Below are 27,611 nucleotides of genomic sequence, written 5' to 3'. Positions count from 1 at the left end.
AAAAATGGATGAGGGACACATGTCACATATTGACCGCAACAGCGCCAAATTCATCACACAAGGTCAACCTAAACAAAATAAACTCAGTTTCGGGGGTCATGCCATGGATGGATTTGTCTATTGGACAAAGTATCCTGCAAGCGGTGTTTTTCCATTTGCATCACAGACGGTCTCGTGTCATCAGATCAAAACGAACATCGAAGTTTCCTCTTCAGGAGATTGATGAGAGGAGTCTTCTGTATCAGAGGAGTCTTCTGTAAGGAGGTTGATCAGCAGCTCCCTGGATCAAGAAAATCAAAAGCACGACAATGTTTTCCGATCCACATCGACATGCAAACACACGCAGAGATGTATTTTGAGGACTTGGCTCAGCAGTCGACTGAGCTCAGTCGCCGACGCCCCAGCGTCCCCCCCCCCCACCGCGACGAGCAAACGCCACTCCAGCCAGTGAGCTACCTCCTAATAATGACCTGCAACTTTCGAACAAGTCACGCTCAAAGTCGACCACACCCAATCCAATCGGTGCAATTCACAATTGTCACCAAATATCTTTTGCGGCAACGTGAGAGCAGTTGAAAAACAAGACGCGTGTTCGAGATGGGCAAAGGGACCCGTGCGGAGCTTTGAACAGTTTTCCCTCTCCAAACGCAACAGCTCGTAAATCAACGTGGGTCTTTCTGGCCCGCGTGTGGAACCTTGCGGTCGAAATACAAAAGCGGTGCTTGTTCAGACCGTCACAAAGGAAAAGTGGAAATCGTGAGCGGTGTTCGTCAAAACCCAACTGCATACTTGGAAGAGCAAATACGAACATTTTGGATCAAAGTGACATCGTTAAAAAAAAAATAAACTCCCCCACGTGCGACCGAACATGGAAAATTAACGTGGGTCATTTTAGACCCACGTTGACCCGTCCGAAAGGGTAGTGATGGAAAAATGCTTCCGATTCAAAAAGTAAGAAAGGAAAAAGATCAAATCATTGTGTGTGATGGTCAAAAACAAGTGACTGGAGGAATACCTTGAATACCGAAAGAGGAAATTGATCCAAACCAAAAACTCGACCGGGTCGCTTTCGCCCCATGTTGTGCATCAGAGGCGTAACAGCGCGGCGCGTCGTTGATTGGAAGCCGCGTGTTCCGCGGTGCCGGCCTCACCTCCATGGGCACCCACTCTCTGACCGTTTGGTGCACCTCGGGCTCGTTGATGATGTTCCTGGCCTTGCTGGCGTACTTCAGCGTGATTCGCATCTCCTGCGGGTAACGCAAAGATGTGCTCGAGATCCTCATCCGTGCATTGATGTCGTTTTGAAATCGGATGAGCGATTATGTGCAGTTGAAGGCCCAAAACAATTTACATCAGACCATGGTCTGGATGGACGGTTGCTTTGCCTTATGGTGGACTCAATGAACTGGAGTCTCAAGTCCATGTCATCTCCATCTCAATACATATATGTATTTTTTTTCCCCCACGGTGGGACAAACGCACCTCAAGGTCACTGGAGCCCCGCGGGATGGTGGCGATGATGGTGGTCTTGGCCGGAGTCTGTTCCTCGGAACGCACGGGAGTACACGCTCGAGCAACACGCAGACGGCGAGCGAGACTTTGCTTGCTTTTGCGTGCGCGGGCGTCAGGGCGGGAGCACCGCTACGCCTTCGCCCCCGGGGGCGCGGCCGCACGCCGCGGGAAGCCCGCTTCACTCCGACCTGCGGCATTCGCGCAACGCGGAGCGGTACCGACACCGAGCGGGAGACGGCGCCGCGGGCGTGCAGGTAAGGCCCCCCCCCCGGCGCAAATGCCACGCTTCCGGGCCTGCGGCCACTCCCATCTTTTGCACATGAAAACAAGCGGCCAACTCCTTTCAACAATGCTGTCAGTCAAAGAAGTACTCCTTTGGTCCCCGCGAGGTTTGCAAGCAGCTTCAAACTGTGTGATTTTGTGTAGGCGGAGTCCGTGTCCGCCGACGAGCTGGCCTTCTGGTTGGAGGACGTTCACACGCCAGGATACGATTTGCTGCTGAGGCGCCGGGAGGCGGAGTTCCGCAGGACAGGTTGTGGAAGTGAAGAAAAACAACAGGCGTCTTTTTTTTTTTTTTTGCAAAGGGGAACATGCCAAAGGGAAAAAAACCAAACAAACAAAAAAACATCATTCGAGATTGCGGACCAAGGTGCCCGCGAGTCAGTTCATCAGTGGCCTCACTCCTTGTTTTCTTTTTTTCTATTGTGGAATTTCGATTCTACAGACCCGGAACCAACGGAACTTTGGATTTGACAGTCAAAAGGTGCTATCTTTGAAAAAAGATGGAAAAAGCAAGCGGACCAACATTGCGACTTCAGCTCCAGTTTCACACCAAACACAGGCCAGCTAAGTTGAGATCAATGGGCAAAATCAATTTCTTTTTTGGGCAACGTTCTGAATTTTTGGGCTGAAGCCCTGGGAATTTGGAGAGCTCCCCCCAAAAGTTCCAAAGAATCATTTGGGATTCCATCGAGTGGTTTCAGGGCAGGAAACGAGGTCGGTCGGAAAGCCCCCGGCAGGTTCCGCAGCACGAGCGCGGCCGGCGGGGAGGATGGCGTCGCCCGCCCCGACGGCTTCGGGTCGGACCGATCGCAGCGCAAGAAAGACGCGACGCGGAGCGCGCCGGACCTGCCGATCAAGTCGAAGGTGTCGGGCAACAATTTTTGCAAACGTCGCCATGACGACGAAGGCCGGCGTGGCGGCACCCCGTCGCACCCTAAACGCGTGATTTTCACGGAGAGTCAAAAGGCGAACGCGCCTCGGGCGCTCTCGCCGGTCAAGCCGCCGACGGCCGTGACGGGCGTCGTCTTTTTTTGGGGCGGCGGGGGTCGACGGTCACGAGACTCGGCGGCTCCCCGCCGCTCGGATCAAGTCGGCTTGCAAACCGGCGACGACTCGCCGCGACGGACTCGCGGCCTGCCGACTTGCGAGGCGGCGTCGTTTCCCAGCCGCCGCTTGCTCGCCGGCGACGCCGGATCCCTTTTAACCCGCGACTTGCAAAGTCGCGACGGCTCGTCCGTTTTGACGCGCGCCGACCTGTCCGCCGGCGGCAAGGCGTCCTTTTTAGCTCGCGATGACTTGTCGCCGTGCGACAACTTGTCAGTTCGAGCTCGCAAGGGCTTGTTCGGCAGCGGCGGGTGGTCTTTAACGCGCGTCGCCCGGGCGCGAGCTCGCGGCGTCTCGGCGACCGGCGCCTTGGCGTCCTGGGGTCGGGACGAGCGCTTCGCCGGCGACAGCCGCTCGTTCGCTCGGGACCCTTTGTCGTCGTTCGCCCGCGACGGCGGCTCCCGAGCTCCCGGGGACCGGTCTCCGACCGGCGCCGACGGGTCCCGGCGAGCTCCCGCCGACCGTCTGTGAACTCGCGTCGACTCGCCGGCGCGGCGAAGACGGGACGAGTCGCGCGTTTGCGCGGACTCGTCGGGTCTCGGCGACCCGTCGTCGCGCGGTGACTTTTCGCCGCCGGAACGGCGGCCCCGGTCCCGCCGGCCGCGTACCCGTACGGGCGTTCCGCCTTGCCGGAGGGGAACGCGGCGCGCTTCCGGAACGATGCGATTCATTCGGAAGAAGAGACAGATTTTATGCCACCAGATCTTCTCGGGGCAAAGCTCCGGACCTCGATCGGGACGACTCGGCCCCCGCGGACCCGCGGCGGGCGGGAGTCGATCCGGCTTCCCGCGGGTCCCGAAGACCCGAGCCAATTGCCGCCAGCGGGCCTTCGGCCGGCCCTCCCGACCCCGATCGGCAGGGCCCTGGTCGTCGGCCGCGGCAGAATTCGCCGGCCTCGCCGGAGCGCCCGTCCTTTTGGCGGCGAGGAAACCGCAGAGCCTCTGACGCCAGTTCCTAGACTTGAGCGATCCGCCCGAATCGGACCGACGCTCCGGCTCTTCCTTCTCCGAGGTACTTGTCGGACAGAACTTCATTTTGTCAAAGCTGTCGGTCACGCTGAAAGGAAGCAAAAAATAAATAAAAAAATCAATCAATCAAACAGAAAGGCGACGGCGTTACCGAGCCCGGCGCATCCCGCGGGTGGGGCTGGGGGCTTGCTAACGCCCCTAGACAGAAGATGGCAAGGGGGGACAGACTGGGAAGCGCACCGCCGAGAGATCAAGTCGGGGGAAGAAAACGCGGCGCCGACGTTCTACTACCGGCGACCGAGCCTCGACCGCCACTGAGGAAACTTCTTGCCCAAGTTGGGAGAAGATTCCACCCCCCCCCCCCACCTCCTTTTTCGGCAATTTCACGGAGCAACGCGGGAAGCGAAGCCGAATTTGTCGATGCGTCTGCATTTTGCAGGGATGCCAACGGCTAGTGATGAAGAAGGCGGAAAGGGGCGTGGCCCGGACGGGGCGACCGATCGCAACAAGTAAGGCATCGTACGGGTCCAATCGCAGGGCTGTTTACAATCGGAAGATGGAAAGACTGATCGGGAGAGCTCGTGAAAACTCCACGATAAGGTAAGTGACCCCCCCCCAAAGGATTTAGACGATTCTCAAAAACAATCAATTTAAGAAATAAAACGGCGGGTATCCGCGGAAAATTGCCATCCCTGATTTTGCCATTGCGATGGCGCTCCGTCTCCGTTTCAAAGGAAAGGCGAGTTGCTCTCTTACTACGAGCTGGCGGCCTTGTGCCGGCTCAGGTGGCTCATGGTGAGGAAGGGGTGCTTGAGCGCGTCCTCGGGGGTGATCCTGCGTTCGGGGTCCATCTGCAGAAGACACTTGAGCAGGTCCACGAAGGCCTCGCGATCCTCCAACTCCGCCGGCTCGCCGACCTCCGGCTTGAGCTGCGGGCGCACGTCACGGTCGTTAGCGATGGCTTCTGCCGGGCGACCCGCGAGAAGGCCGTTTTGGGGGTCGCCGGACAAGAAGGAGCGGGCCGGCCTTTTCACTTACTCCGACCAGATCGTCCAAACATTTGAAGGACCACGGCAGAGATTCGGGACGCACTCCGGTTTTGTCCTGGTACTCCCTCTCGGTCTGCAAACCAACGCCGAGGCTTTAGCGGCCCGCGCTGGGATTTGGCAAACCCCGATTCGGTCGTTCGCCAACCTTTCAAATTGCACCTCGTTTGTTCGTTTGGCAGGCGGGCAGTACGAGCCGTTCCCGTATGCGCGCTTCAAACCCGCCGGACCGCATCGGGGCCCAAGGGGGGACCGAGCCGACGCCGGCGAAGCGAGCGAGGGCCGGCTCAAAAAAAAAAAAAAAATGACGGGTTCGAGCCGAGAGACGAGCGAGCGGCCGAACGGCGGCCGCCGGCCCCGGGCGCGATTCAAAACCGAGCCGGTCGGCCGTTCCGGCCCCCCGCCGCCCTCCGCAACCGCCGACCGGCCGTCACGTTCCGACTTTGTCGATCCAAAGATTTCTCGATGAGAAGATTGGCGATTTGAGCGCATTTCAAAGCGCAAAGGCGGGAAAAAAACGGCGGCTTACCATGAGCCGCCATTTGGGATGATCGCCGTCGTTGTCTCGGTCGCTCCTCTTGAAATACTTGCGAGTGTTTTTGCTGGCGGTCAGCAGATGATCGGGGATGCGACCCACCACCTCGATCATGCTCCGCAGCTGGAAGCGCACCAAAGTCACATCGCTGCAAGAATGGGCCGGACGGGCGCGCGGCGTACCATGTTGTAGTTGGAGTTTGCCAAAAAGAGGTAATTTCCCAGGTACAAAAAGGACAGGACGCAGCCCAGGGACCACATGTCGATGGCCTCGGAGAAGGGAAGACCGAGGGCCACTTCCGGCGCCCTGTCGGGGGAGAGTCACATCAGCGGCGGCGGAGCGGATGAACTCCACATTCCGCCCGAGACGGAAGGAAGGCGCGGGGCGGACTTTGCCGCCTTCTCGAGGGAGGACCGTCCGCCCGCCCGAGACGGACGGGGGGAGGCCCGGCGCTCTGCAGACCTGTTGCCCATGGGCTGCAGGGCCACGCCGTAGCTGAGGGGCGCGTCCACGGTGCAGATGGACAGTCCGAAGTCGATCAGCTTGACCCTGAAGGGCGCGGCGCCGTGGTCGACCAGCATGATGTTGTCCGACTTGAGGTCCGTGTGGATCACCCCGATACTCTTGAGGGCATCAAAAGCTGTCAGAAGCTGAACATAGATCGGACGGTTGACTGGCGTGCGCTCTCCTCGGACGGCGGGCAACGTGAAGGGGCGGGAGGAAGTCACGCGTCCTCGGTCGAAGAGCGCGGCCGCAAGTCGCTTTCAAAAGAGCGTCGGAAAAACGGCCAATTTCAGCCCGGAGGTTGCCGTGCCAAATGTTCCCAAAAGCACTCGCCGGTCGACGACGATCAACGTGCCGGCGCCGAGTCAGAAAGTCCTCCGCTTCACGAAATCCCCAGTTACTGTTTCGGCATCGGAAAAAAAAAGCGCAATACAACCAAACAACGGACCCCCCCGCGTCAGGTCAAATCGAGTCTCACGTCAGAAGCACTTTGTCGAACGTCGTCCTCAAGTCCGAGAACCGTCGGGTCCGATCGGAGTCGCCCACCACCCACCTCTGGCGTCTACCTGTTGGGCGACGGGCCGGATGTCGTTGGGCGCAAAGGTCTTCCATTTCTTATCCAGCACCATGCTGAACAAGTTGGTGTCCAGAAGCTCAAAGACCAGGCACGGGTGTCGGTTGAAGGTGAAGGTCTCGATGAACTCCACGATGCTCTTCTTGTCCGGGTCCAGCACGCTCACGATCTCCTGCATCTCGATCTGACGGCGGCGACATTTAGCCGGGGCGGAAAAAGGCCAATCGAGCTTCGGATGGAGACCCACCTCGTTTTCAAACAGCGCGTAGTTCTTGTGGACTTTGAGAGCCACGTCCTTGGCGGTGGCCAGGTTTTTACACTTGAAGACGTGGCTGCTGGTTCCTCGGTCCAGAAGCTTGTGGATGTGGTAGAAGCCGGTTTTGCTCTCCACCACGGAACCTTCCATCTCGGCCAGATCCCGGGAGTCCGCCTCGGAAGAACACGCCGAAGAACGTGCGGAGAACGCAGACTGCGCAAAGGTCAGCCGAGGGCGGGCGGATCCGGCCGAAGCGCGGCGCGGCGCGTCCCGGACCGGAAAGAGTCCGATTCCGTCGGTCTTGAGCCACGTCGCGGCGAACCCGGAGAATATTTCACGTGGGCGTGAGAAGACCCGAGACCGGAGGCCTTGTCCGGAGGACAGATCGGAGTGCGGAGACGCCTCCCGCGTCGAGAGGGCGTCCAAATCCCGGACCGGCGGCCGAGGCTTCGGAGCCCCGAACTACGACCGAGCGCAGAAACCGCATCTGAGAGGACGAGTCCCAACACCCGCGGCGGAAGAAAGAAGATGAAACCCGGAGATTCTTCCGCCCGCGTTACATCGCCGAGCTCACCGAAAGAGACCCGCATTTCCGAGACGGAACCCGAAGCGCAGAGTGGAAATGTTCACGGTACTCGGAACAGAAACTCGCGCGGCGGATGGAACTCGACTCGCGGATCATCGTGGAGAAAGATACCGGCCGAAACGCGGGACGGCCCCGGCCCCGGACGAGCTGAACCCGCAGGGCGGAGCCGAGTCCGTCCGGGGAAAGCGGCCTCCCGCGCGCTCGCCGCCGCCCGGGCGGCGGAACGACAAACACCCGAGCGTTCGAACGGCCGCCGGCGCGGGGAATGCGTCGGGAGACGAGACGTTCCGCCTCGCGGCCGAGAAGACGGAACCCGAGCCGGATAAGGGACGCCGGTCCGCCGGGTGGAGCGCCGAGACCTAGGCGCGGGGGCTTCGCGAGGGCGGCCGTCCCGAGTTGCGGAACGGAGCCCGGGGACGAGCTGGCACCCGCATCCGGGTCCGGGCGGGTTCCGGTCCGGACCTTCGCCCGCTCGCGGTGAGCATTTGCCGGAGGCGAGGTGCGCATTCTTACCTGTGTCATGTGCGGAGGATGTCGGGAGGACGGTGGCGCGGCGGAGGGCGGCGCGACGGGGGACGGCGGCGACGCGTCCGGCGGCGACCGGGCAACATTTGGCCGGTTTGTATTAAAACAAATGAACTCACCCGGAAATCTTTGTCAGGGGGGGGACGGCGAGAAAGTTTCCCTTGTTTCACACGCCCGCCATCAAAGTTGCCAGATGTCATCAAGGTGCACCTCTGACATCATACCCCACTGATGACGTCGCAGCGGTCGGCGATGTCGCCCGGCTACGCCGCCCCGCCGGGCTGAGGCGCGACGTGGGCGGCCGGCCGCCGTGGGAGCGCCCCCTCGCAAATAGACAAAACTCGGCCGTCGCGGGACCGGGCTCCGTAGCCACGCGCTAGCAAAACCCTTTGCGGTGCTTTAGCGGGTGCGCATCGGCGCCCTTGGAATTTATTCGCCGTCCCCCTCGCCGCTTCCGATGTTTCGAGAGCGAGAAGGCGGTCCCAGAGAGCACGCGCGCTTTCCGTCCCTCCCCGCTGCGACGCGCCCGATCCAAACGATCGGCTCATCGTCGAGCTCCGCAAAAGCCCGCCGACGATCCTGATCTATTTGCATGGAAAACGAGCGGGACCGCGGCTTCCTCGGACCATGAGACGACGACAGAAAGGGCATCCGGAAAAACAAAAGCGGGACGCAATCGGGTTCAATGGAGGGCGGCGGGCCCGGAAAAGACCCTTTTGGTTTCCAACAAATGGCTCCACCGGGACACACGTTTGCAATTCCAAACGCAAATGTAAAACACACGCGCGCGCACGTCCTCGAGTGCAAATCAAATCTTTCTTTTAATGAGATTTTGGCCCGAGATGAAGAAAAGCCTCCAACGATGACAACAATGACCGAGCGCAGCGAGAGAAGTCAAAATGTCAACGCGGACGTCTTTTGCCACCGATCAAACGAGAGCGCCTCAAATGACGCGCGTGCGCCGACGCTCCGGTCGGGAGCAACGTTTTTGGCGTCTTTTGATCCACTTTTGCCGGACTCCTTCTATGGCTTTCGTTGGCGTGAAAAAAAAAAAAACGTGAATAGAAATGGAGAGAAAAAAAAAAAGAAAATGCTTGCGAAGCTGACGTCACCTAAGCACGCACGCGTTCCAATTTCAAAACATTCAAAACGTCGGCTGCCCGCAAAATCCGCAAAAATTGCCCGATGTCCTCCAAAATACCAGTCGATCAAAAATCTCTCGCGCGTATCTTTTCAGCGAGCCGAGGATATTTCCGATATGCTCGTCCTCGTGTCTGCTGGTGATGAGACACTTGCAAGTTTGAAGCTAAAAGCAATTGCAACTTCATTCAAAAAGCCCCCCCACCCCCCCTCTGAAGAAAAATCTTCTCGCATCCGCGATGGGAAAAAAAATCCAAGCGGTGACACGCCTGCGGTCCAAACCGAAACGGGACTTCGCCGCTCTCCCGCGAAGTCACGTGACAGTCGGCGTCCGTGTCATACGCCGGAAGTGATGTCACGGGACAGGATGTGACATCACGGCTCGCCGGTCGTCGCTTTGAGGAAGCGCTGCGACTTTTGCCTGCTCAAGCGACGTTGCCGGTGATCCGCTTCAGCGTCCAAGATGGAGGCCAGCATCCTCTGAGGGTCGCCGCGGCGACATAACGACAGGGGGGAGGACACGCGCATCAGAAGTCCGAGTCTGCATACGGACGCGGGCACGCGCGGGAAGTACCTGAGCCGTGTTTGCGTCGTTCAAGTCGATGCTGCGAGTGGACGGCTGAGGATCTTTCTTGGGAAGCTTCAACTTGTGATGCTCCTGAAAGACACGTGATGATGTCACACGCGCTGACGCCACGCCGCGACCGTCTCGCACGACGACGTCGCGGCTGCGTTTGCGGCGCCGACTTGTTGTTTGGCGCCACTTACCTTAACACTCATCCATTAGCAGCCCGGTCTGAAAAGACGCTTAAAAACGTCTTTGGGAGCGAATGAGTTAAGTGAGCGCGTGAGCCGCGGAGCTCGCTCGATAAACAAAACAAAACGATGAGCGAGTTCGGCACCCAAGAGCGCTTGTTTCGTGTGATACCACATGTTCATTCGCAACGACGAAACGGTCTTGCTTTGGGAAATACTTCAACAAAACCAGCTGGCGGGAAGGACATGTTTGCCGTCTTTTTTGTTTTTTTATGTTCCTCAGTCAGAATAACGACTCCCCCGCACACGTCGAGATTTGGGCTTGGACAGATTACCGTCACGTTGGCTGCACAAAATGAGCTCAAAAATCCCATCGGGGCTTAAAATGGAAAAGAACGCCCCCCCCGCCCGCAAAAACTCACAAGGTGCCGTTCCCGCCAGCGTGACTCCGCGTGTTGTTGTGTCGCGCTACCTTGCAGGAGATGTTGAGTCGCGTTCCGGAGACGTTGGGGGCAGAGCAGAAGTTTTCAAACAAGCACTCCCAGTCTTTGTTGAAGTGGCCCACAAAGTCCATCTCCTTCACGCACACCACCCTCCTACGCCAGACGCGCACGCGTCAGCACGGGCGCGCGGCAGGACAAACGGCGTGTCGCGCGGCGGCCTCGCGCACCTGTTAGTGACGATGATGCTGGTCTTTCGGTGGCCGGGATGAGGACAATGATCTCGGAACACTTCGCCTTCCAGCCGCTTGAGCTCAGAGCGCTGGCGCCGCAAACGCAAGGTCAAGGTCAAGGTCAAGGTCAAACTATATCGAGACACAGACACGCGCTCACACTCAAACATACAGACACGCGCGTGTACAAACACACAAAAATGACCGCATGCGTGTGTGCGCAAACACCCACACCCACACCCACACCCACACCCACACACACACACACACAGCCAACGTGTTATTCCGCCGGACACTTTATTTATTTTCCAACAGACGGATGCGAGGGACACTGGTAATAAATACATTAAAAAATAAATGCATACGTACATAAATAATAATGGCACAATAGTCATTTATAAAGATTTGAATCATCTAAAGGAGGAAGTAAGAAAGTGAAGAACATGCAGCAACACGTGAACATCTTGGGACGAAAAAGAGAAGAAAAAGTCCAAGGAGCTCTTTTTAGTCGCCATCCTGCCGCATGTCAGTCAAACACACACAAAAAGGAAACGTGTTAACTTCAGCTCCGGAGGAAAGAACAAGACGCAGAAGTCGAAGAAGAAAGGAGGACGACGACATTCCGAATTGCGCAAAGGGTTCAGCTGCTCGCCGGCGCTCGCGGTTGTGTGTTAGCGCTGAGCTAGCGAGCTGGAAGGCAAAGTCACGCGTCGGCGTCGCTACCGTTTGCGCTCAACAAATTGGAAAAAAAAAAAAAAAGGTTCGGCGACGGCAAGGTCGAGTTTCACGAGCCGGTCTACGGCATTTCTCATCAGGTCTGAGCATTAAGCTAGCAAACGTAAGCCGCGGCCTTCTTTTAAGCAGGCTACGCGTCGTCTGATTGAAGATCGGATCTTGGACTATTTTGGAAATGCGCGACGGGGAGCAGAGACCAATCGGAAGGAGGGCGGGAGAAACGAGCGCTCACCTGAAAAAGGTCAAAGCCTTGCGATTCGCTGAGGTCGTAGGGTCGAATGATTCCATCCTCTCGGATCAGTCGAACCGGACGAAGCTTACTCACGTCTTCTGTGGATTCCGCCGCCCTGCCGCACGCATGCAAAAACCAAAGCGGATGACTCAAAGGAACACCGAGACACGACCAAACGTCCACGAGGACCACAAGCGTGGCGGGCACATCCGAGAGAGCGTCTCACCTGATTTGACCTTTCGAGGCAGCATGGAACAGGCACGCAGTCCCCCCGCAACCCCCCCCCTTTTTTTTTTTCGAAAAAGAGCAAATCCAGGCACCAGAGCCGCGACACGTACGCCGACCCGAAACGCAATACGGACCGGGGAGAGCCGCGCGCAGCGGAGGAGACGTGTCTGTGGGTGTTCCGCCGACTGCGTCGCGACTTCAAAAAAAAAACCAACGCTGTGCAATAAATGTCCAGAAAAGAGTTGAAGTCATTCGGTGGCAGCCAATTCTAGACCAAGTCTGAAAAAGACGTCTTTGGGAGTGAAGGGATCTTTTCCACGCGATCAGCTGAAAATCGACGGCGATTTCGGATCACGTGACAGCCCTAATTTGAAATGCTTTGGGGCCTTTTTTTCGCTCACGCAGAAGAAGGAAAGAAAAGAAAGTTGACTTGACGACACACGATACTTCATGACCCTTTTTAACGCCATATGTGAAAAAGTCCAATTCAACTTAAAACCACGCCCTTCCCGAACCCACTCTTAAAACCGAACCCTAACCAGACAAAGGACAAAAGCGTCACAGTTTGGAGAAGGCCCGCGTGACGGTACCTCTGGATGCCCTGGAAGGTGCTGCTGGCCATGTCCACGATGCTGCCCGTGGGCCGGGCCACCGCGCCCACCAGGCCTTTGCCGATGCCTTTGAAGAAACCCGCCGCGCCCTCCTTCCTGGCCCCTGCGCCATCGGGAGCGAAAGGGAGGGAGGTGAGAGGGACGGACGTCGACCGCCTTGAGGCTCGAGCGTCTACGCACCCTCCACCGGTTTGGTGACGATGCCGGTGACTCCGCCGACGACCCCCTGCGCGCACAGACACCGACGCGAGGAAGTCAGCGCACGCCGGCGGAAATCGCAATGGACCCGTGGGGCGGGGTTAAAGGCCGGGCCTCCTCCCCACCTTGAGAAGTCCTTTCCCGCCTTTGGCCAAGCTGCCGCCAAAATCTTTGGGGGTTCGGTTCATCTCCTCCCTGCGTTTCTGCTGGTACTCTTTGTCCATGGTGATGGCCGCCAGGCCTTTGCCCACCGAGCCGGTGATCCTGGACACCACGCCCGCAGCGCCACCTGCGGGACGGGTGTCAGACGCCCCGATTGGGCGCGTTAAAAAAAAAAAACAACGGCATCGACCAAACTTCAACTTGAATCCCAAATTGAAAACGGTCTTTGTTTTTGTTTTTAATCTCGATATACTGAAACTAGAAAAAACAAAACCAGAAGGAAACATTTTTACAAAAGTAAAAGACGGGAACAAACCTGCTCGAAAAACTCATTGATGGCACACATTTGAAATACCCCCCCCCCCCACCCCCATAATAAATAAATACATGAATAAACAATAGTGAAAAGTGCCAAACGACGAGAAAAGGGAGCACACGCCGCCTGTCGGCAGACTCCCGCTGTCAGCGCAATCCTTTTTGGAGTACCGCAAGGCGCTTTGTCGCGCCGTTTCACGTTTGCGGCCCCGCGGGCGTCTGTTTTGCGCTCTCACCAACGGTGTGACCCAGGAGGCTGCGCACTCCGATCACAAAACCTTCGGCAAACTCCTCCGGACCTTGGACTGCCCCCTGACGTCGCAAAGACACGGCCGAGTCACGCTCTGCGCTACGCGCCCGCTGGAGTACGCGTGCGTTTGCTCGTACCTGAAAAGGCTCGTAAAAGAAAGCTTCCACACCCTCGGAGAGACCCCGGATCAGTCCAAACGGGTTTCCCAGCACGTCCAGACCCAGGACCAGGACATACATCTGCTTCAAAAACTGCACGCGGCAAAACGACACGCGTTGAGCAATCGGACGACGGCGATCCGGGACGGCCGGCCGGCAAGCCTGAGCGACCTGCTCGCTGTAGTGCCGCAGCGCCGTCCGCATCAGCTTCTCCCGGCGGTAAAACCGGTACTTGACCTCGAAGTAGGCGAGCCTGTCGGGAGCGGAGCGCGGCGGCCGATCAGAGCGCCGCGGCGCATCGGGCGGGACCCGTCCGTCGCGCGGCGGGAAGCGCCGGCCGGCCGGCGGCCGCTTACTTGAAGACGAGGTCGTCCACGTCGGTCAGCGTGGCTCCGATGCTCTTCAGGAGCAGGTTGAGCGACTGAACGGCGGCGGCGGCGTCCTGGCCCGAGTGGTCGCCGCTGGAGCCCAGCGACAAACTCAGGTGCAGCTGGAGGCAGGCGGGAGGGCAAGCGCTTACTCTCGGGATCGGACCCCGCCGGCGCCGGCGCCTACCTTGATGGGCGAGATGTGGAAGTGCTCAAAGAAGTTGAGTCCCGACGCGTCACTCAGCGAACTCTCCATCAGTTCGGCTTGCAGCAGCTCAACGTCTTTTTGGATCAGTTGACTCTGAAAGGCACGCAACTCCGCGGTCCATTTTGGAGTCGTCCGACTTTCTTCCCGCGGTTCTCCGGGTGCGCGGTGAGCCTGCGACACGGTCCGAGGTGGACTCGCGCGCTTCTCTGCCGACCGCGCGCGATGAGCCTTTGAAAGGCGGCGACGCGGAAGGCATGCGGACCGCCGGCGACGCCACGACAACAACACTCGAGCGGATCGTCGCTCACGGCGTGACAGAGGAAAGCCGGCAAAATACGACGGGCCCCACGTCTTCGTCCTCGGTCGCCATTCGGTCCGGGACGAGATACGACGGCCATTTGCCGACATTTCTATTCCTTGCGGCGTTGGCGATTTGCCGTCCTCCGCGCGATACGCGTCACGTGTCGTGTCGGGGCCGGTCGGTGTCTACCTTTTGTCCGGCGGCTCGGGGGTCAGCGGCAGGCGTGACCAGAGCCAAGATGGCCGACAGGAAGCCTTGATCGATCTTCACCGCCATTTCTTGGACCAACGCCATGAAGTACCTGAAAAAAGGCGCTTGCGTGAGAGCACCGTCGGTGATGTCATCATGGGATGTCACCGTGACCGCGTGCGCGTATGCGCTCGCGTTCGACTCGTACGCCACGGACGCACGCAAACGCTCACTTGAACTGCGTGATGCTGCTGTGCTGGTTGAAGCGCGTGATCACGGACACGTCGATGAAGGGCTTGGGCTCTGTGAGGGCGGGACAGCCAGCGTTGAGGACAACGGCGAGTCGGCAAGTCGCGGGAAGCGTTTGAAGGAAGCACCTGAGTCCAGAGCGATGGACTTGGGAGGCGGAACCGGGTGGAACGCGATGGGGAAGATGGCGCCCGGGAGCTGGTTGTCCACCTGGCCACACACACACACACACGAGTATGCCGCAAACAAGGCGATCCACGAGGTGAAGCGCGTACGACGCCGCGCCAGTGCGCGACGAGCGTGTGCCGACCTGCAGCCAGTGCAGTTGCGCCCGAAGGCTCCGCTGGTGCCGAGAGCGTTTGAACTCCGCCTGGATGCCCGACAGGAAGTTCCTCCGGAGCGGGCAGGAAAAGGGCCGCCGCATCATCATGACGGCGGCGCCGAGGTTGACCTGGCAACCGCCGACCATCACGGGCCATGACGTCATGCCATCGGCGGCGGTCGGCGGGGGCCACTCACCTCCAGGTTGGCGTCCACCTTGGTCCAACCGGCCGGCAGCCGGCCGCTCCGAACGCCTTGGTACGTCTTCTCCAACAAGTCGATGTGCTTCCGACTCAGCGGCTTCCAACGGTTCTTGCGCCTCATCTCCCACACCACGCCGGAACTGCGCACGCGATAACGCCGACGACATCGCCGGCTCATTTGAGAGTTCTCCGGAAGATCCTGCGATTTGTTTTCAAATCTTCGCGGCTCAAAGCTTGAGTTGAGTATTTAGCGCACAGACCTGGGAACGCCGACGTAGGCCACTTCCTGGCGGCCGGCGTCGTCCACCAGCGAGAGTCCGAGGTTCCGGAGCGAGACGCGCACTTCCAGCTGGTACTGTTCCAGTTCTTCGGCCTGGCGAGCTTTGGTCACCACGGCCACGTCTTCGGTGAAGATCAGGACGCGCTGACGGCCGTCCAGGAAGGACACCCAGTGAACCTCGGACAGGCCGTCGTACGAGAACTGACCCACCTCGTCCTGGGCGAGCGCAACGGCAGACGCTAGTCACGCGCACGTTTGGAGTCCCGCGTTGCGTTTGCGGCGCAGAGTCGGGTTGCTATTTTATTCCTTTACGCGGGTAGGTCTGTTGAGAAGCAGTTCTCATTTCCCACGACGACCTGGGAGTCTCACCTCGGAAGAACTGACCCCGTACCTCGGTTTCGCGCGCGCGCGCGAGATGTGTAGCCCCGCGTCACGTTAGGAGACCCGCGTCGTATTTCTCGACCGAAAATGCCAGCGAGCCGGCAGATGGTCGAGCGCGAGCGCGAGCGCAGAAGAAAAAGGAGGCGGACCTTGAGAAGGTCGGTCTCTCCGGAATGTTCCGAGCAGCTCCAGCTGAGCGTTCGCACTCCGGCCGGGTCGTCCCAGGCGAAGCGTCGCGCCTCGCCGGGCTTCAGCCGGTGGACGGCGGAACAGCCGCTGAGGAGGACAGAAAGAGAGAGAAAGAAAGAGATGCATCACGGGCAGCAGTCGGGCCTGTTATTTGACCCTTCCTCCATGACTCCGTTTCCAGACGGAGCAACGATCGGCCGGGTGTCAAATCGAGGCACCTCTTTTGAAGTATGGGACCTCACCCGGGGTTGTTTGGATCACATTGTCACTGAACACACTAGCCTTCTACGTAAATGCAAAATTCCAGACAAAAGGTTGTTTTTGTTTTTGCTTTAGGCTAAAGGTAAAGAAGAAAAGAGAAGCAGGCCGCAGAGGCATTGCCGGGGCGAAAGAGCGCGCCGACCTCTGCTTGTAGCTGATGTCCGCCCAGGGAGTGTGGTTGAGCAGGAGGGCGGGGGCCGCCCCCTCGTAGTAGTCGCCGAAGCCGATGATGCTCGAGTGGTCCGACACGTTGACGTCCACCGTGATGCCGCCGCACTGCGCACACGCACACGCACGCACGCCGTCAGAAAAGTCAGGCGGGCGCGAGCCGGGCGGGAGACGCGTCCTACCGTGTCCACGTTGAGCAGGGTGCCGTTGTCCTGACGGTCAAAGAAGAAAAACTGGGACGCTCGCTCGGAGCCCACCGCGCGCACGCACAACTTGCCCGAAGCGCTCTCGGGCCACAGCGGGAGGCACTGGAAGGCGACAAGGCGATCCGAGTCACAATGGGCACAACGGTCGACGCCGCCGTCTAGGCCCGAGGCGGCGCCGACCTCGGCCGAGGGGACGTAGTGCCACTTGGTGGCGGCGGCGCCGACGAGCTCGCCGACTTCCAGCTCGTAGGAGGACTTGTTGACCAGCGTGTAGAAGGGACTCATGGTGACCATCTTGGTCAGGGCAAAGCTGCTCATCCGGATGCTCACGCCCACCTGGCCCACGACAACGCCTCGCGTCACCTCACCTCATCTCATCTCGACAGGAAGGGGCGGGCGGGGTCTTACCAGGAAGTCGCTCTTGTTTTTGCCGGGGCAACGCACGCAGCCGCAACTTCCCACCGTGTCCAGGGAGAAGCCGTCCGACCAGGAGCTGGTCGACACGCACAGCTGAAGCTGGGAGCACGGCGAGGAGAACACGTTTCAACTCGCGGCCTGAGCCGACTCTCGCCTTCATCCCGCTCGAGCGACTGACGGCTGCCCTAACGCCGGCGGTTTTCGGCTAAGTCGGAATGGACTCCTCAGTGTCAAAATGGAGCGTCCTAATCGGGAGGCGGCGCCCGGCCCGCTTCCCGCCCGAATGCCGAGGATTTCCAATCAAGTTCGAGCGGTCGCGGTGGCCGTCTGACCTTGTTCTTGCCGAGGATGTTCTTCCTGCGGAACGAGAAGAGGACGATGTCTCGGAGGTCCGCCGGATGCTTGACGCCGACGTCTTCCGCCCGGTACTGGAGGACGCGGCGCGTCTTGTTGATGATCCAGAACGGACTGAAAACGGACAGCAGAAGGCGACCCGGCGCCGGGGCCGCGTGGACGCTCAGGTCCAAAGTCACGGCGGCGTCAGAGTCGCACGTCAGGCACACGGCCAGGAACTCGGGCATGTTCCGGTCCACGCGCAGGTGCCCGTGCCAGTCGCGGCCCTGGTAGCGCAGCAGAACCAGAGACACGATCTCGCCGGAGAGGCGGGCGTTCAAAAGGTCCGACGTGCTCCCCTCCGCCAGCTCGTAAGAATTGGCGCAGTTCTGCAGAGGGAAACGCACGCGTTCAACTTCGCCGCGGCAGCTCGGCGCTTCCGGCGTTGCTATGTTGTCGTGAAGTTAGAATGAAAAAAAGTGTTTTGTTAAACCTCCTCCTGGCTTGAATTCTGCTTTCCGCTAACCTTTGAATGGATGAGCATTCGCCGCTCAAGTTTGCATGCGGAGCCGAAGTGGTTGTGCTCCGTTTGCCGCTCGTTTCTTGCCTTAACTCTCATCGTTTCCGATACGGTTGGAGTGGATGAGCCGTCATTCTTTTCCCATTCAAATTTGGATCCAAATCCGATTAATTGGCCAAGTATGCAACTCATTCACTCCCAAAGACGTTTTTAAACGTCTTTTCAGACTCGGTCTAGAATTGGCTGCTACTGAATGAGTTAATGCTTATTGCCCCCCCCCCCCCGCCCTCCCAAACAAAATCTTTGAATGGGGCAGTTCCTGCTTGTGTTGCACTTATTTCCAATGAGTTTGGACGGGATTTTGTTCTCGCTTTCATTGCGATTGGTTCCCCGTGAGAAGAGCGAAGCACTCAAAGCGCCGCGCGGCGGCGGCCCTTTCCCTTGCCTCGATGCTCATTTCCCAATCGAGTCGCAAAGAAGCAGTCGACCAGTGTGACTTTGGTCTCCCTTTAAGTCGGATTCTTTTGAATCATAGTCGAAAAGAAGCGTAAATAGCAGCGCGCAGTCAAAACGGAGCAGCAAACAGACGGCAGGAGTTCGATCCCTCCCCCAAACCTCGTTGCGTGTCCAAAGTGCTCTTTGGTTACCTCCATCATGTATCGGAGCGTGTAGGGCAGCAGGTTCCTGAGCGTGGCCACGGGGTGCAGGTGGAGGATGTAGGCCGGGTCCCAGTCGTCCTCGCCGCGGCTGGCGATGTGGTTGAGGGTGTCGGGCGTGGCCAGCGTGCTGACCATCAGAGGAAGTACGCCGCCGCCTCCGTCCAGCGGGGGGCACTGCAGCAGCGAGCGCACCTCCGAGCTGCGGTGCACCTCCTCCTTCCAGGACACGCACGTGGATGACGGACCGTACTCCGACGACAGATCCGACGCCGGGCAAACGTACAGCTGACACCTGCGCCCCAAAAGTAGGCCGGGCAAGCATTTGTCATCTCATCGTTTTGAAGGGGACGCATAAAATAGTTGACCCGCCCGCGCAAAACGTCAACGGAATGATTTAGCGTGAATTACAAGTAGGGCGGATGTTTTAAAAAATTTGAAAATAGTTGCTTTCAGAGGTCAACTTTCCCCCATGGCCAAATGATGAAATTTGAGGAAATAAAAACAAACGTACATTTCTGTGGAATGAGAAAAATGGAAATAGGTTGAAGTTGGAACCAAGTGGAAGGAGTTGCGAGGAATAAAACATCATCGTAAAAGTGAGCATTTGTGCCTTGTCGCAATCATGCCTTCTCATTTCAGGTGGACTCACGACTTGGATCAGAATCAGCATTGATTCGATCTTAAACTTATCAACGATTGAGTTGATCATAAAACATGGAATCTCGTTGGTTTTCAATCTCATCCCAAATGACCAGTGTCCTGATCAAGAACCGATGAGCTCTTCCGATTCAACCGGCAATTGCGACCGTTGCAACCCGGGCAAAACGTCGCAATGCACGTAGCCAATCAACGTAGCCGCTCCCGCTCGCAATGAGGTCCGCGCGAGCGGCGACGTCACCTGTAGGCGTCCAACGGGATGTGGAATTCCTTCTCGGGGTGGGCGAGTCCGACCGGTCGCAGGGCGCGGGCCGAGGGGCAGAACTTGAGCACGCCGAACGGCACCGAGAAGTGGTTGTGGATCTGGAAGGCGAGGCAAACGGCCATCGGCCGGCGGGTCAGCGCGACGACGGGGGGCGGCCCGCGACGGCGACCGACGACGTACCTGCAGGGGCGAGCGCACGGTGACGAGCTCGTTGCCGTCGGCGGCGTCGACCTGGACCACCAGCGACACGGACTGCTGCAGCTCGGGCCCGCGAATGTTGTAGAGGCGGCGGCCCGGCCTGTCCGCGGGCACGTTGGCGATCTCGCTGTAGCCCGCCGGCACTGCCGGGTCAAAAAACAGCGCAGATGACAAGACGAGACAATCGCCGGCCGTCCGACTGGACGCTTCCGCTCAAAATTGACAACTCGCTGCCCGACTCGGGGCGTGCGCTCTTGGGACCTTTTGGCTCTCTCCTCTGACGACGGACACGTCGACTCAATTTCCGGCTGATCCTTGAAAAAGACGCGTGTCGGGGGCTGATTTACGTTCCTCCCCTTCCCCTAACGTTGCAACGAGGTCTTCTCACAAAATGGCCCCCGCACAACGGCAAGGGCCGTCCGTTCCTTTGTTTTTGCGGGACGCCGTTTCGGTTTCGGACGAAAAGATGAATATGAGACAAAAGTGGAGGAGTGCGGCTCTTTCGTTTCACGGGATTTCCCCCCCAACGACCCCAACCTCGTCTTTGTCCGTACTTTTCCAAATTGACAAATTTCCACTTTACTTCCGTTCCAAATCGTTGCGTCGGCTCGGTCCCGAGCGTGCGCGACGGCCGCCGCGGATTTTCCCTCTTCTCTCGGCTGCCCGACGGTTTGCTTTTCTCCCGCGGACGGCTCGGCGGTCTCGGCGTTTGCCGAATAGCCTCCAAGCGCGCCGAAGCGCTCAATCTAAAAGGTGACCCGCCAGCGACTTCAAGCGGCCGTCGGTCACGTGTGCCACGACTTTAGCTCACGTGAACGGCGGGTGCCTCGCCGGACGCCGAGATGTCAAGAGCATGAAATTCTCAACTTTTGCCTCATTTTCATCTTTGGACGCGGAACCCAAAAGCAAAGTGGCCCAGGGCATGGCGTCTCAAGACCTTTTCCCGCATCCTGTTGCGATGGCCGCAGACACTCAAGTTCTTCAACAAAGTAAGAGATGCAAAATTTGCCTTCTAAGAATAAATCGGCCAAGCCTGCTAACGGCGCACGGAGCCTAACAATCATCATCATCATCATGATAGCGATAGCGAAAACACGTTCTGACCGATGGTGAGATGAAACAAGCAGCTCTCCTGACGCTGCAGAGCCGACAGCTTGCCCCGAGACGAGGGTTCGAAGACGGAATGTTCCAAGTCCATGCTGCGCTGGGCCGGCAGCTCGTGCAGTTTGCCGTGCTGCGCCGCGCCCACCGGCCTCAAGTTGGCGCTGTGCTGCACTATGAGCGGGATGCCCAGAGCGTTGAGGACGGTGAACGGAGCCTTCTCCTTCATGGACGGGTCAAAGGTGGACGCCGCACCCTCGGAGAACGCCTGAACACAACGCGGGAATCGGGCATCACGGTCGCCGTCATCGTGCGCCGGAAGCGCGTTCGGGCTCGGCCGATCTGGATGTGGCACGCGCCGCTTACGATATTTGCTCAAGTAAGATTCCGATAATCCATCAATCTGCCGATGAATTTGAAAAAATATACTGTATATATATTTTGATTTTGCATTTGACTTTGACCTTGGCCAGGTTGCTGAAGACGTTGAGGCCGCAGCGCGACAAGGTGACGTTTAGGGCGTCGCCGGAGCAGATGTTGACGGCCACGCGCGGTTCCGGAAGGATCACAAAGTCGTCTCCGTGGACCGGACTCATATCCTGCGCGGGATTGGTCTTCATCTGCGTGCGCACGACAAGTCAAATATGAGTGGCTCTTCATATTCAGACGGCGCGGATCGCGGCGGTTCATCATCAGATTTACATTTCGCCAATCAGTTACAAAAATGTTCGAGGAAAAAAAAGAAAATAAAATGGAAACGCGCGTGCGTCTTCTTCCGGTTGATGACAATTCAAGTCATTCTGGCTCGGTGTGAAATGAGGAGGAGTCGTCATTCGGGTCGTACGATCACCCGGTTGACATCGTGAGACAATCACCTACCTCCAGGTCAAGGTTCCACCTGCGAGCGCCGCCGTCCAGGCGCTCAATCAGCGGCTCCCACGCGGCATGGACTTCGTTAAAGTAGTTCACCTGCAACATCACCGGCAAACGCATCGCCAAAGTCATACGCTTTATTTTGCCCAAGGACTCTGCTCTGGCGCTGGGACTTTGTGATTTCCTAGGACAGCCGGAGAAGACAGCGGAACTAAAAAAAAAAATAATAATAAATCGACACTAAGGCCCGACCAATTCATCGGCCGGACGGTTAAAGACAATCGTGGGAAAACAGAATAAAACAAGAACAAACAAACAAACTTCATCCCTAACTCTCCAAGAATCAAACCGGTTACCTCCAGAGTCATATTGGCTTTGAGCTGCAAGAGTGAGGACCAATCCTTGGCCGAGCCGCTGAAAGAGGACTCGGCCAGCAGCAGGGGGACCGTACGGTGACCCAGACCGGATTCCAGGGTCACCTGGAAGAGCTGGGAAGCCAGGGACTTCATCGGAACCTCGTCCGGCTCAGATGACGGGTGAATTTGCAGCGGCTCTTACTTTGACGTGGGCAGCAAAGTGCTGGCCCACGTTAAGGTCCTCCTGCTCCCTGAAGTTCTCGGTGATCTCGCTGGCCTGGTCCACGCCCAGGAACCAGTAGTTGCAGGCGTAGACCTTCTTGGTGAGCCACAGGTCCTCGAGGGCTTCCCGTCGGTCTCCAGTCTTGTCGCGGTCCCGTTGCCCGGCCGTCATGGCCGCCATGATGGTGCTGACCGTGTTCAGGATGAACGGGGAAATCTGGGCGAGGAAAAACAACACCGCGGCGGCCAAAGACAAATGTTGTCCCCGATGCAAAGACCTCACCCAAAAACTGGTTTAGAAGCACAGACTACCACTTTACAGCCTCAAAACCTTGTTTGAAGCCCCACCCCTGACTACGTACCTTGACAACGACCTCCTCCACCGTGACGGAGCCGCTCAGGGGTTGGCTGGGACCTTGTTTGGTTTCCATGACAACGGAGCAGGGTCTCAAAACCGTGGTAACGGTCTTGTCCTCTTTGTTGCGGATGAGGGGGCAGGCCAGGACCTTGAGGGCCCTCAGTTGGGCGGTCGCGGTCCGGATTCCAGCCTGCTCCTGCAGGTTGAAGTCGCATTGGAAGGACACAAGCAGGGACGGGGCGTCCGCCTTCATCAGGCTGGCCACGAACACCACCTGCGGGTCCACGATCACCGCGTGGACGCTCGTCCTCGTCCGCAACACTAAGCGCAGCGCAAAGAGCCGGTCGGGTTGAGGTAGGAGGATGGCGGGCCGCCGTGGGCGGTCCTTTCGCTTCCGCGAGGGGTTTCCCTACCGGTCTCGGCCTCGCTCCTCGGTTCTGCGGCGGGTCTGAGTGGCAGCCTGTCGCTCGGCGCGGCGCCGATATTTTGGGGGGGCCGCCGCGGCAGAGCCCGCAGGAAGAAGTCGGCCACGGCCATCAGGAACTCCACGCTGGCGCACACGTAGAGTTTGTGCAGGACGGCCACCACCGAGCGGTCGGCGCCGCTCTGCCGGTAAACCACGTCGATCATGGCCTCGGAGCTCTCAGAGTCTTGTCGGCTCACCATCCTGAGGACCAAGACCGGAACCGCATAGTGTTGACCATCCCTTTCCTGAAACTAAATCGGGTCCCCGTGAAATGGATCCTCATCGATAGGTTCCCCCCAGGAACCGATCCGAAGCTTTTGTCTCAAACCGATCCCGCTCCCCTCAAACAGATGCTCCTTTCCCTGGAAGTGATCCGACTGGACTCGTGTGATTGTTGCCACAGTAACTTGGGACTTACTCGCTACTTGAGGCTTATATGAGACGTGTGTAGGTACGTAACGTCTTGCTTTGTAGATGTCACCCGGGGCATACCCAAGCCACGTGTGCGCCTCATTCCCCACCCCGTGGGGGCACTTACCGTGAGGTGACCCTGTCCATGCCGCTCCTGCGGTCGTCCAAAGTGCAGTTGGTCAAGATGGTGCCGAACTCCATGCTGCCGTTGTTCCAGAGCTTCCCGGAGGCCTTCAGCAGGTGGAGGGCGAACTCGCCCAGGCGGGAATTTTCCCGGTCGGAAGACTGCAGAGAACATCGGAGTGAACCGGGGAAAAAAACAGAGCCTCTTTTCACCGAAACTAATGCCGCTCTCCCCGAAGCACAGAGCACCTCAATGAAATGATATCGGACTACAAGATGATCAGAAATTGATTTCGGCGGAAGTAAAAGGTGAGGTCAGGCTACCGTCAGCTGAGATCAGTCCAGAACAATGTTTTCAATTCGTTGTTCAGGGAGAGCCCCCTTCTCGCAGTCCTCAGCTGTTTCTCGGCCTTGATCAGATCAAAAGCAGCCGTGGACCAACCTGTTCGGGTTCATCTTTGTACAGAACCAATCCAAGTGACTCAATCCTGAAGTTGAACTTGATGGACTCCACACTTTCATCCCGGTCCTCATCCAAGATGATCTGCTTGCCAGCGCCGCCTGCAACATCAAACATGGAAGTCAAATCGCGGTGAAATACCGGGGACGAGATGGGCCGTGCAAGAACCTGGCTGAGGGCCTGCGGGTACTCGAAGCTGCGAAGCGGTTCCCGGTCTCGGGTCACTTGGCCGCAGGCTGTCGGCCTCTGCCATGTTCTCTGTCAAGATCTTCAGCAGCACCTTCAGATCTTCCTGGCTCAGTGCCACCTACAGGCCACAAGGCAAACATCCTCTTTTGGAGCGTTCCGGAGCCAAAGAGGAAAGTAGGCTATCCTACAAACTGCGTGTCAACGGGAACATTTGAAGTTTCTCTGCGGTCGGACATCCCTATTAAAAAGGCCGACGGCATCCGTCGCTCATCATCTGCTGACAACAACCATCCTGACGTGAGGATCCCCCAAAGACGCTCTCACCGCACGTGCCAAAGGGGAGAGCAACGAGACATTTTGCCACCCAGAGGACGAAGGTGACCGCTTGGTATGCAAAGCGCTCATTGGCCAACCGTAGCGACATATCCATCCGCTTCCCCTTACCGGGATCAACAGTGGACATATCTACACAGAGAAACAAATAGGGAGCCTTCACATGGAACATTTTTCAAGAAAGAAGCCCAGTCCAGTTGCCTGCATTGAATCTTGAAATGTTGAGAAGGAAAAACATCCCCGCCATGCCAGATTCCACTTTCACAGTGATCTCAGACTCTCGGGCAACCGACGCAGCTGACGAAGCCGTCGAGGGCGCTCGGTACCTTTGGAGGAGCACTCACGGACCGGATGCAGTCACAACAAGTTAGAAAACCTGAAACTGAGCTTCCTTTGACTGAAATGGACACACCGTGCTGCGAAACTCATGCCTGTCCTCCTTTTTCTGAAAAGAAGGGGGACCCCCCCCCCCCCCCCCCCCACCACCACCACCCCCACCCCAAGGATATTCTCCGAGCGGCGTTCCCACCTTCATGGGCTTAAGGTCCCCGTCCACTTCCACGGCAGCCATCTTGTTGTACCAGGATGCGGCCAGGTTCCTGCTGACCCTCAGCTTCAGGTTGACGGGCTCGAGAAGCTCGCTGGAGGCTCCGCCCGAGGCGGGGTCCAAACAGTTCCTGATGGACAAAACACTTGCGGCGAAAAGCACGCCTTTGTGCTGGCTTCATTCACACTTCGGTCTCGGGTCTCTAACGATGGATCAAAGAAGCGACTGACCTGGAGAGTTTGAGCTGCGTAAGTTGCACGTCCATGTTGTCAATCACAGCCGGGAGAGGGCATCCGTCGATGGGCAGAAGGTCGAACGAGTTGGACACGGTGATCAGACCCAGGTCCATGACCAGGGCGTGGTAGGAGGCGGACGACTGGGGGATGACGATCAGAGGCGCCTTCAGCTTGATGTCCGCGGACAGACGGAAGCTTTTCTGAGCCAAGTCCCGAACGCCGGACGCCGCCCTCTCCGCCGCCTGAGCCGTCGCCGCGCTCACGGCCGCTTTGGCCGTCTGGAAGTTGTTGGCAAAGTTCTACGGGGGGGACGCACAAGACGTGAGCCTCGCGGAGAACGGATCCAAAGTGGCGATACGGTCGATCGCGTAGACCGACGGGTGCTGTGTAGGAAGCAAATGGAGGAGGAAGAACTAGCGGGCAACACTTGGCAGCACCGATCCGGTAGCAGGCCTGCGGGCCTGTTCTGAAGGTTGTTTACGAGCGAGGCGACAATGGGATCTTCTTGGAATGTTGTAGAAGCGATCATTTGAAAATGGGAACACTGGCAGAGAGGTTGTGCGAGAAATAAATCGACAAACTGTACGGTAGGTTGACTCTATCCACCGGGCAGCGAGAGCGACGAGAGGACATCGATGGAGTAGATCTGGCAGCTCGACGGATGGAGGCCACCGAAGCGATTGCGCGTATAAGCGGGGCAACCAACGGCCGGCCGAGAATACCCACCAGGAGGGCCATGACCAGCTTGTGCAGGTAGACCACCCGGACGCAGCCCACGTTGAGCTTGACCCGGCCGTCCGTTTTGGACGTGTCGGCGTAGCCCGATCCTTCCGTGGCCTCGGGAGTCAGGCTCACGGAGAAGCTGAACACCTCGTCCCCCACGATGGAGATGGCCTGCGGACGGTCAACGGATATTCAAGCGGCGCTCAGCTTCACGCTCAAAATACCAGACGCCGGTTCGGAGCCACCTTCTTGTGGATGCTGGCCGGATCCACGTTGAAGACCGCAAAGTCCTTCAGGCGTGCGGACATGTAAGTTTGAGGTCCCTGCACCAGCAGCGAGCCGTGGAGACCTGCGGGATGCGGCAAGAACTTGAAGCGCGCACGCGCAAGAGAGAGGAGTCTCCCAAGGGGCCGGCGGGCTGGATTCGCTACCTTGGATTTTGATGTCCGCTATGTTGCTGCTCTGGTCGCACACCAGGACGTTGAAGGCCCCCAGAGCCACCATCACCTTCAGAGAGATGATCTCGCCAAGCTCCGATGATGCAGTGGTGTCTGGCAGCAAAGAGAAATGTGCTGCTACCTGGAAACGCCACGATTCCATTCCAGACCTCCCCCTCCCCCAAAATGTCCAACATTTTCAGCGGTCGGCAAATACATTCCTGCGCTGTCAGCTTTTTTTTTTTTTTGCTTGGGAACCAAATACTGATAACATTTAGAAGAAAAAAAAATCATTTCGGGGATCAAACTGAATGATCGGTTTTAACGAAGGAAGTCGCCGGTTTTTGGAGGTGAGGAGATATTTCAGGGCACAAAATATGACTTTGGCCGTATTTTAAGACGGGCAGGTAACTCGGGTTCCTATCCGACCTGTATTTGATCCCTCCCTACTCCAACACACCTGATTCAAACGATCAGCTCATCAGCAAGCTCTGTTGAAGCCTGAAACGTTCATGAGCAATTGAATCAGGTGTGTTGGAGGAGGGAGAGACCAAAAACAGGAAGGATATGGCTCTCCGGGGAACCCGAGTTCCCTACCCCTGTTTTAAGAGGCGGGTGACGTCACACGCGGACCACGAGGGGTGCGCGACGGCGGACTTACCCGACTTGGCGGCCGTCATTTTGCCGTCTTCAGTCTTGGGCCCGAGCGTCCTCTCGGGAGACGCCATTGCGCTACCTGAAGACAGAGCCCCCGACAGGAAGTTGGCAGTCGACAGGAGCGCTTGCGTGTGCAGCGTGAGGTCAAGCGAGCTGAAGGTCACCTGCGGGGCAAGGAGAGCTCAAGGTGTTTGCAAACCATCATGTGGACTTTGGCTTGGTGTAGGCCGGGGGGAGCCCATGACGTCGATCGCGATCGACCGGTAGCTCGCGGGCTGGTCCGAAGTCGATCACGACGGGGGGTAGAGGAACCCCCCCCCCCCCAAACCTTTGTGTGTCTCTGTGCCTGTTATCAATATATATTTTGTGATAATGCACTCTGCACCCTAGTCATCC

The 27,611-nt window shown here is 58.1% G+C and overlaps 2 protein-coding genes across 11 annotated transcripts in view; both read right to left on the bottom strand.

Annotated features, from left to right (window-relative positions):
* Positions 1-453: 453 nt before the first annotated feature.
* Positions 454-7,241, bottom strand: LOC147208168 (homeodomain-interacting protein kinase 3-like). Of its 2 annotated transcripts, XM_086108072.1 has the most exons (8): positions 6,773-7,241; positions 6,518-6,709; positions 5,910-6,097; positions 5,630-5,753; positions 5,442-5,570; positions 4,905-4,988; positions 4,623-4,795; positions 454-3,954 (listed from the first exon to the last, which is right to left on the bottom strand). In XM_086108072.1, exons 1-8 carry the CDS (start codon positions 6,929-6,931, stop codon positions 2,880-2,882), a joined length of 2,124 nt encoding a protein of 707 aa, XP_085964198.1. In that variant the 5' UTR covers positions 6,932-7,241; the 3' UTR covers positions 454-2,879. The 2 variants fall into 2 exon arrangements, with proteins under 2 accessions (XP_085964198.1, XP_085964197.1); XM_086108071.1 differs by having other exon boundaries at positions 6,518-7,241.
* Positions 7,242-8,689: 1,448 nt separating this feature from the next.
* The window catches only part of vps13c (vacuolar protein sorting 13 homolog C), a 44,929-nt gene continuing 26,007 nt past the window's right edge, over positions 8,690-27,611 (bottom strand). For 8 of the 9 annotated variants that reach the window (XM_086108061.1, XM_086108065.1, XM_086108063.1 and 5 more), the window contains 44 exons: positions 27,220-27,379; positions 26,553-26,672; positions 26,367-26,470; positions 26,125-26,292; positions 25,393-25,697; positions 25,145-25,292; positions 24,262-24,400; positions 24,076-24,194; positions 23,638-23,795; positions 23,047-23,300; positions 22,638-22,954; positions 22,256-22,492; positions 22,054-22,185; positions 21,704-21,793; positions 21,289-21,444; positions 20,828-21,092; positions 19,706-19,866; positions 19,502-19,623; positions 18,592-18,895; positions 17,424-17,813; positions 17,083-17,190; positions 16,855-17,010; positions 16,651-16,776; positions 16,443-16,576; positions 16,000-16,126; positions 15,450-15,685; positions 15,185-15,329; positions 14,976-15,116; positions 14,794-14,875; positions 14,650-14,719; positions 14,417-14,528; positions 13,906-14,019; positions 13,707-13,840; positions 13,522-13,603; positions 13,330-13,443; positions 13,179-13,254; positions 12,591-12,754; positions 12,448-12,493; positions 12,247-12,370; positions 11,429-11,543; positions 10,459-10,550; positions 10,261-10,384; positions 9,607-9,690; positions 8,690-9,512 (listed from right to left, as the gene is read on the bottom strand). In XM_086108061.1, coding sequence (XP_085964187.1) covers positions 9,408-9,512; positions 9,607-9,690; positions 10,261-10,384; positions 10,459-10,550; positions 11,429-11,543; positions 12,247-12,370; positions 12,448-12,493; positions 12,591-12,754; positions 13,179-13,254; positions 13,330-13,443; positions 13,522-13,603; positions 13,707-13,840; positions 13,906-14,019; positions 14,417-14,528; positions 14,650-14,719; positions 14,794-14,875; positions 14,976-15,116; positions 15,185-15,329; positions 15,450-15,685; positions 16,000-16,126; positions 16,443-16,576; positions 16,651-16,776; positions 16,855-17,010; positions 17,083-17,190; positions 17,424-17,813; positions 18,592-18,895; positions 19,502-19,623; positions 19,706-19,866; positions 20,828-21,092; positions 21,289-21,444; positions 21,704-21,793; positions 22,054-22,185; positions 22,256-22,492; positions 22,638-22,954; positions 23,047-23,300; positions 23,638-23,795; positions 24,076-24,194; positions 24,262-24,400; positions 25,145-25,292; positions 25,393-25,697; positions 26,125-26,292; positions 26,367-26,470; positions 26,553-26,672; positions 27,220-27,379 — 6,660 coding nt within the window. In that variant the 3' untranslated portion in view covers positions 8,690-9,407. Of the gene's footprint in view, positions 9,513-9,606; positions 9,691-10,260; positions 10,385-10,458; positions 10,551-10,739; positions 10,978-11,428; positions 11,544-12,246; positions 12,371-12,447; positions 12,494-12,590; positions 12,755-13,178; positions 13,255-13,329; positions 13,444-13,521; positions 13,604-13,706; positions 13,841-13,905; positions 14,020-14,416; positions 14,529-14,649; positions 14,720-14,793; positions 14,876-14,975; positions 15,117-15,184; positions 15,330-15,449; positions 15,686-15,999; positions 16,127-16,442; positions 16,577-16,650; positions 16,777-16,854; positions 17,011-17,082; positions 17,191-17,423; positions 17,814-18,591; positions 18,896-19,501; positions 19,624-19,705; positions 19,867-20,827; positions 21,093-21,288; positions 21,445-21,703; positions 21,794-22,053; positions 22,186-22,255; positions 22,493-22,637; positions 22,955-23,046; positions 23,301-23,637; positions 23,796-24,075; positions 24,195-24,261; positions 24,401-25,144; positions 25,293-25,392; positions 25,698-26,124; positions 26,293-26,366; positions 26,471-26,552; positions 26,673-27,219; positions 27,380-27,611 lie in introns of those variants that run through there. The other variant, XM_086108067.1, reaches the window with a different exon arrangement.

This window comes from Hippocampus guttulatus, chromosome 3 (genome assembly GCF_054856545.1).
Source record: "Hippocampus guttulatus isolate MCC_2025c chromosome 3, RoL_Hgut_1.0, whole genome shotgun sequence".
NCBI classification, from domain to species: Eukaryota; Metazoa; Chordata; class Actinopteri; order Syngnathiformes; family Syngnathidae; genus Hippocampus; species Hippocampus guttulatus.
The sequence above is the reverse complement of the archived record's forward strand: the minus strand, read 5'-3'. Positions and strand labels throughout refer to the sequence as shown.